This window comes from Pan paniscus, chromosome 18 (assembly GCF_029289425.2).
Source record: "Pan paniscus chromosome 18, NHGRI_mPanPan1-v2.0_pri, whole genome shotgun sequence".
NCBI lineage: Eukaryota > Metazoa > Chordata > Mammalia > Primates > Hominidae > Pan > Pan paniscus.
The window spans coordinates 35529902-35537752 of record NC_073267.2 but is presented as its reverse complement, the minus strand read 5'-3'; the positions used below and the strand labels follow the sequence as shown (position 1 = coordinate 35537752).

The 7851-nt window shown below is 50.4% G+C and overlaps 1 protein-coding gene across 1 annotated transcript; it reads right to left on the bottom strand.

Moving 5' to 3' along the window:
• Positions 1 to 584: 584 nt before the first annotated feature.
• LOC129394281 (ectonucleotide pyrophosphatase/phosphodiesterase family member 7-like) lies at positions 585 to 1542 on the bottom strand. The gene has a single exon (XM_055100207.2). The coding sequence runs from the start codon at positions 1458 to 1460 to the stop codon at positions 1071 to 1073; it is 390 nt and encodes a 129-aa protein (XP_054956182.2). The 5' UTR covers positions 1461 to 1542; the 3' UTR covers positions 585 to 1070.
• Between the last annotated feature and the right edge of the window lie 6309 nt (positions 1543 to 7851).

Genomic DNA, 7851 nt, shown 5'->3' with positions numbered 1-7851 from the left:
GGCGGCGGGGGCAAAAAGGCGCGGCGTCGGGGGCAAAGAGCCGCGGCGGCGGGGGCAAAAAGCCGCGCCGGCAAAAAACCGCGGCGGCGGGGGCAAAAAACCGCGGCGGCGACAAAAAACCGCGGCGGCGACGGGGGCAAAAAGCCGCGGCGACAAAAAACCGCGGCGGCGGCGGGGGCGGCGCCAAAAGCGGCGGCGGCGGGGACGGAGGCAAAAAGCCGCGGCGGCGGCGACGGCGGCAAAAAGCGGCAGAGGCAGCGGCGGCGGCGGCGGCGGCGGCGGCGGCGGCGGCAGAAAGCTGCGGCAAAAAGGGGCGGCGGCAAAAGGCGGCGGCAAAAAGGGGCGGCGGCAAAAGGCGGCGGCAGAAAGCGGCGGCAAAAAGCCGCGGCTGCGGGAGCAAAAATGTATACACATATATATTTTATATGCAGTCTTGCTTTGTCACCCAGGCTGGAGTGCAGTGGCGCGATCTCAGCTCACTGCAACTTCCACCTCCTGGGTTCATGCAATTCTCCTGTGTAGCTGGGATTACAGGCATGCGCCATCATGCCTGGCTAATATTTGTGTTTTTATAGAGACGGGGTTTCGCCATGTTGGCCAGGCTGGTCTCGAACTCCTGACCTCCAGTGATCTGCCCGCCTCACCCTCTCAAAGTGCTGGGATTACAGGCGTGGGCCACTGCGCCTGGCCCCATATTTGGCTTTTTAAAAACCTGTGTCTGTATTGTCTGCAGCCTGGGCAGATCTGTCAGGGAGGTGTTGGCTGGGAGATGGAAACGATGCAAGAGAGAGGGAGAGGCTGACACAGCCAGCTGGACGGGCGGGCAGGGGAGGGGAGCCGTGGGAGCCGGCTGGGAGCCTGCCACACTCCCCTCTTCCTGAAGCCTTTTGGGGTTGCTGCCCTGCCTGTGGCCACGGGTTTAAGGACCCCTCTGGTCATGTTTCTTTGTCCCAGATCTGTTGCTACCAACGGTGAGGTATTCCTAATGTTCCCCTTGGCTGTGTCCTGTGCATGGAGCAAGGACCTCTCCCCTTTAACCTGCATGACAGGGCTCTGTGCCACCTATTTTCTCAGGCCCTCCCACCCCCAGGCCCCATCCCGGGGCAGTACTCACCGGTGACCAGGATGAAGTGGCAGGGGCTGGTCATGGTGACAAAGGCGGGGGTCATGTAGCGTGCCTTCACCCCGTCTCGGGCCATGGCGTCCAGGTTGGGGGTGTCCACGTCCTGCTTGTAGTTCCAGCGGAAGCTGTCGAAGGACACCAGGAGCAGCTTGTTCTGGGAGCCCTGACTTTGTACCGGTGCCCCGGCCCTGGGAGCTAGGAGCGTGGGCAGAGCCACAGTGAGGAGGACGGTCGGGCCTCTCATGCTGGGCCTTCCAGATGGACAGGCACACAGGGTGCACGGGGCTGGCTCCTGCTGAAGAGGGCAAAGTCCCAGGGTCACCTGGGCTGATCTCATCCCGTGTGACTTTGGAATGTGGCTGTGCACATCCCCGGGTCATACCTCGGGAGTGGGCTCCCCAGCCATGTCAGTGCCACCCCTGGACCCAGCCTCAAGTGCGTGGGACAGCATCAACTTGAGCATCTGCCTTTATTGCCAGCCACGCCCTTGGGGCTCCAGGCTCCTCTCCTCCCTCCCCAGAGTGCGGACAGTGACCCAGGGCTCAGAGCACAGCAGGAGCCCATTCTACTGGGAAAGTTGTGCCTTCTCCCTCTCCCATAGCAACCGGTGGTCCCTTTGTCCCAGCTTACCCTGACCCCAGGGGACCCAGGTGAGGCTGCGGTGGGACCCCCTCTCCAGGCCTTTAGTGGTGCATGGGCCTCAGGCCTGCCTGGGCGAGGGCCTGTGGGCTTCCCACGGTCAGGGCCAGGACCAAGCCTGGGTCACAGCATGGCCTTGTCCAGGGGGAACCCCAGGCTGGGTGTCTTTTCTCCTCCTGCTCCTGTTAAAGGGCTCCTTGAGCGTGGTGAGCAGACCGGGAACCCGATGGCTCCAGAGCAGCGTCCTGCGCGCCTTCCTTCTTGGGGTGCTTCCTTCTTGGGAATTTCAGAGGGGGCCTGGGGCTCGGGCGTTCTTGCTTGATGGACTTTTTGACAACAAGGGGTCAGAAGAGGGGGACTCCTTTGTTACCATGGGCACATGAGGGGTGGGAGAGGAACCCCTGGATTCAGCGTGCGGTTCTCCCTCCCTCTCCGCCATCTCTCCTTCCCCTTCTCTTATTTTCTCTCTCTTTCTCTGTCTCTCTCCCTCTTTCCTTCTCTGTATGTCTCTGTCTCAGTACCTATCAAGCACGTTCTGTGTGCCAGGCATGGTTCTAGGTTCCGGGGACACAGAAGTGAATGAGACAGACAGTGTTCCGCGTGGCCTCCATTCGAGTTGGGGACACAGAAAATAAAATGAACAAACAAGAAGAAAAGAGTTTCCCAAAAGAAGGGAAGGAGGAATACATGATGGAGAGGCTGGCGGGGTGGGTGGGTGGCACGCAGTGGTGGCTGGTGGGGTTTGGCTGAGAGGATGGTGGAGGCCAGTGACTCTGGGGGACCATGAGCTAGGGGAGCGGGCATGGGGCAGGTGGCAGGGCCAGTCCCGTGGGGCAGGCAGTGGTGATTCTCATGCCAGGCAGTGGAAGCCAGGGGCGGGTTTTAAGGGAGAGAGCGACATGAACTGATCTAATGCTAAAATACACTCTCCATTTGTGGGTGAAGGACAGACCAGAACGAGGGCAGAAGGGACACTGGGTGCTCCCTGGAGAGGTGACAGCCTGTGTCCGAGCAAGAGCTATTGGTGGCCCGGACCACGGTGGTGGCTGTGGGATGGGGCTGGGTTTGAGGTGGATCCTGGAGGTTTTGCTGAGAGGTGGTGCTCTGGATTGCATGGTGGGAGGTGGTGCACTGATTGCACGGTGGGAAGATGGAAGGGCATGGCTGGGGGTATTGTCACAATTTCAATCTGGAGCCACACACCTGTCGACAGTGGCCTTGGCCTTCCTTAAGACCTTTGCCTGGCTGCAGCAAGCAGACGCCGTCTCAAAGTGATGGCCGTGGCACTCAGATGACACCGCAGACGTCGTCCACAGCCTCCCCAGGCCAGTCAGCCTTTCCTAACCCAGGTGGGCAGGGACCACTGGTACGGATCCCCGGCCGGACTCTCAAGGAGGACTCCGTGCCAGTGACCCCCGCTTCTTCACGCTTCTGTGCACTAAAGGCTGAAAACCAGGATGGAGCGACTGCCGGGTGCCTGAAACCACCGCATGGGGTGCCTGCCCTGCAGGGCTGGGGCTCAGGGCGCCCAGAGGTGCGGCTCCTCCCTGGGGAGCACAGACCCTGGGGAGGGTAAGGATCCCTGTGTGTCAGGGACAGAGGTTGCGATGCACGCACAGGGGGAGTGCAGGCGGCCTCGAGAGAGGAGATCGGGCTTTGCTGGCACCAGCGCTGGGGGAAGCCCACAGGATGCTTGGAGCCAGGAGAGAGGGCAGGAAGGCTTCAGGCAGAGGGACCAGGCGTGGAGGAAGGGAGGCACCCGGGCTCCCGAGGGGGTCGGCCAGGAGGAGCCTGTAGGCCATGGCGGAATCTGGATTTTCAGCTGTGGCAGAGCTGGTTAGTTGTCCCCTAGTATCCGTTCTCCCCTGTTTCCATGATAAGACGGCTGCAAAGAAGAAAGACTACATTTCCCAGCATTCCTTGCAGTAAAGCATGGCCACGTGACCACATTTTGGCCACTGGGGCAAAAGGAGAATGTCACGTACCAGTCCCAGCCTCTTGCCAGAAGCTAGCGTTGCTTCTCTTCTTTTCTGATTTTTCCTCCATCTGATGCCTCTGGCTGGCAAGCCACCCTAAGCCGCCTGATGAGGGGCTCCCTGGGGATGGCCATGGTGCGCAGAAGGGGCCTGCTTCCCAGCGTCCTGTGTAGCTCAGCTCCAGGCTGCATCCTCCCGGGGAGAATTCAACACACTCTGCCTGGTTGCAATTTCCATTATTTGGGTTTCCTGTCACTCTCAGCGGGACCTAGTTCAAGCTGATAATAGAATTGCAGGCCTGGGGGGCATTGCTAGGTTTAAGTAGGAGCTGGCTGTGGGGTAGGGCTCGAGAGGGCCGCCAGGGAGGCAGGGCCTGAGTGAGGAGCCGAGGCAGTGGTCCAGGGGCCTGGCCAGGCCCCTGTTGAGGTGCATTTGGGGTGTGCTTGGGGCCGGCGCAGATCTCGGTGTCTTGCAGGTCTGGGGTCCATGGTTCTGCAGGTTCTCCTGTCGGCCCCCCGGGGTCGTGCGAATTCCTGGTCCTGTTCACCCTCTTACCTGCCTGGGCCTGGTCTGGAGATGGCATGAAAGGTCTGCTCCTGCTCCTCTCAGGACATCCCAGCCATGCTTGGGTAACTCTTCCTCTGGTTTTTGGCTCTGTACTTCAATCCCGCTTTGCTGGGGAGCTCCTTGGGTCACCCCATATAGGTTTCCATTTTCTCCCCGATCTCATAGAGCGCTTGGATGGAAAGGGTGTGCAGTGGTTGATTGTAGCTCATGGCTACAGGACATTTCCCACAGTCCGTGGGCACTGGGCAATAGCCACGATCTCACTGAAGCTTGGAGGTAGTTCTTGAGGTAGGAGTTAGTACAATCTTTAGTTTACAGGTTAGAAACTGAGGCAGAGAGATGTTAAAGTCACTTGGTGACTGGAGGAGCTGAGCTGGAACCCAAGCGTTCTGGCTCCCAAGCCCCAGCGTTCAGCTTCAGCTGCTTCAAGAGGCAGCAATTTACCAGCCTTTGTTCACTTGGGATTCTATTGTCAGGCTTTGGGGCTATTGACAACATTTTATTTAAAAAATGGTGCAGTTCAGCCTGGCCAATGTGGCAAAAACCCATTTATACGAAAAATACAAAAATTAGCTGGGCATGGTGGTGCGCACCTGTAATCCCAGCTACTTGGGAGGCTGAGGCATGGGAATTGCTTGAACCTGGGAGGTGGAGATTGCAGTGAGGCAAGTGCACACTACTGCACTCTAGCCTGGGCAACAGAGCGAGACTCTGTCTCAAAAAAACAGAACAAAACAAAACAAACAAAAATAGTGCAGCTGTGAGTATCTTGACACCACTGACTTTTTCCTTTTCTTTCTTCGATTTTTAACATTTGCCTTCTTTCCTTGGGGTACAGTGCTTAGAGAAAGGTTATTGGACAAAAGATAGATAAGCTACTTCGTTCTTATGATCAGATGGCTGTCAGGTGACAGACCCTCTCCTAGACCTAACTCTACTCCACTAAGCCTTCAAGGCGCTGACCTTGGGCTCTGTCCTCGGCTTGTTTAGTTCAGGTTTAGCAAGAGTCCTGCTGGGTCAGTTTAGTGAAAATCCTATGGGATCACCCTCAATATTTGATCAAATTCCTCATCCTCCACTCTCGATATCTTGTTACCCTGGCCTGCTTTCAGGAAGATTCCTGCTGAGTTGGCCGAGCAAGCATGCCCTCTCCTCAATGTCTCCTCTTTGTCATTTTCCACCCACCCGGCACCCTTGCTCCTGGACTGTACATCCTACTCATCCTTTGTAGAGTGAGACTGAGCCCAATCTCGCTCTCCTACAGCAAAACCCCATTGTGGTAGCCCCCCTGGAATAATGTCTTCCTACCTGTCTTTAACAAGAGTCATGAATACTTTTTTCTTTATTTTAAAAATTATTATTATTACTATTATTATTTTTTGAGACAGAGTCTCATTCTTTTGCTGAGGCTGGAGTGCAGACTCCGTCTCAGATACATAGAGAGATAGATAGATAGATAGATAAATAAATAAATGAATGATGCAAATAATTTAGTGGCTTTCATTATGCTATAAATAATTCATATAGGTCATTATTAGAGCTTTAATTGATAAGCCACTGTATTTTTATTTCTGATTTATATTTTACCTAAAATAAAAAAGTTAAGTAAGAATTAATATGGAAACTAGAATACAAATAAATTTTTAAAGGAATTATGTACCAGGGTTCTAAGATTATAATTACATAAATATTTGCATCAGGGTCCTAAGATTGTAATTGAGAATAACATTTCATACAGAGCTTTCTGACAGCTAAGATAAAAATATTACTAGAGAAAACCCATGGACTATTTAATAATAAGCAGTGAAAGTTCATTTGAAGCCTATCTCTATTAATTCAGAGCCTGGCTCTCCAAATTAAAAAGAGATAGGCTTCAAATGAACTGTCGATCGTGTCAGAATCTCAGACGACAACATTAGGTGCTCGCACCTGACGTTGTCATCTGAGATTCTGACACCATGGTTAGAAGAGAATGAGGCAAGTGTGTATCACCCAGAGGAAACCTCCACCTTTACTGGTAAGCTCTCACAACTGTATCCGTGAAACTCATTTCTCAAATGTTAACGTTCTCCAAAATAAGTATTTACAAATAGGGATTAGGTGAAGTTCAAAAGATTTCTCAAATACTAGACACATAATGCACAGTTTTGTAACATTTTTCAAACATGGGTGATCATGAAGTCTTTCTTTTGGGGTATAATGTTGAACTTCTGGTAAAGTAAATATCCTTTGGAATATATTAATAGTTTAAGAAACACCGCTCTATAGATAATAATTTAGATCATTTATAAAAATACCTGAAACATTTATTACTGTGTCTTAGAGTTTGAGGACATAGAGAAAAAAATACAGCTGCTGCCCTCAAGAAGCTCTTGGTTCAGGTGGGAAACAATAAAATCCTTGAAACATGCCATGCTAAATGCTGTGACAGAAGCAAAGATTCTTGGAACTGGGAAATGTTTGAAGTGAGTTTTGGAGATGACCAGAGTTCTTGTGGTGAGGCAGAGGAGGCTGTTTCCAGCGGAAGGAGCAGAACATAGAAAAGCACCGAGGAGTGAAAAGAAAGGGACTACCTCTTATGTCCTTTCAATTGTATATATTTAAGCTCACAGGATCTTACATAAGGTTTTCAGTTCAGTTGATAAATATGTAATTATGTGATTATAAATTGTTGCTGTTGTTTTACAGATTGAATGTCAACCACTTTTACTGGCTGCGCATCTAGGAAAACTGATAATGGTGGAATTTTTATTAAAGAAAAATGCAAATATAAATGCAGTTAATTGTCTTAACAGGTACAGACCTTAGTTCTTATTGTGTTGTTTTTAAACCTGAGTGTCATTGTAGAGTGGTAGCGGTCACTCAAGTCACAAATATTATATTAATAAGAAGACTAACTTTTAATTATTGGGATATAGTGAGAAATATCAACACAGATCATCACAGGTAGAAAAACAATTATTTGGACTGAGTAACATAAAGAACAGTATATAGCAGGATTTGTCTCTCTATATAGACATACACATAAAAGGCTTCTATATATAGAAAGCTTTGTATATTGATAGATGTTTGTTATTTGTAATATGATGTGGTGTTATTTATAATATAATAATGTGATGCTTTTGATTGTATGATCTTATGTTAGCTAAAGAGGTTTCATGTTTTTCATTTCTACTGTGTTTTGGTGTTGTTTTTAATTGATATGGGGAGAGGGAGAAAAGATAGCTTTAAATGGATAAAACTTTACTTTAATGAAAACAAGCTTTAGGTTCACACAGGACTGGATTTAATCCCTAGTTTTCCCACTTGCTAGATGTGTGACCTTGGTAACATTACTTATCACCAAGTATGTTTTCTTCTGTGAAAAGGAGGGTAATAATATATCCTTCAAGGGTGGTTGTGTGTAAGTAACATTATATATATATATATACACACGTACATATATATACACACACATATATACATATATACACATATATATATATATATATATATATATATATATATAAAAAATGTTAGAATGTCCAGCTTACAGAGCAAGGTGCT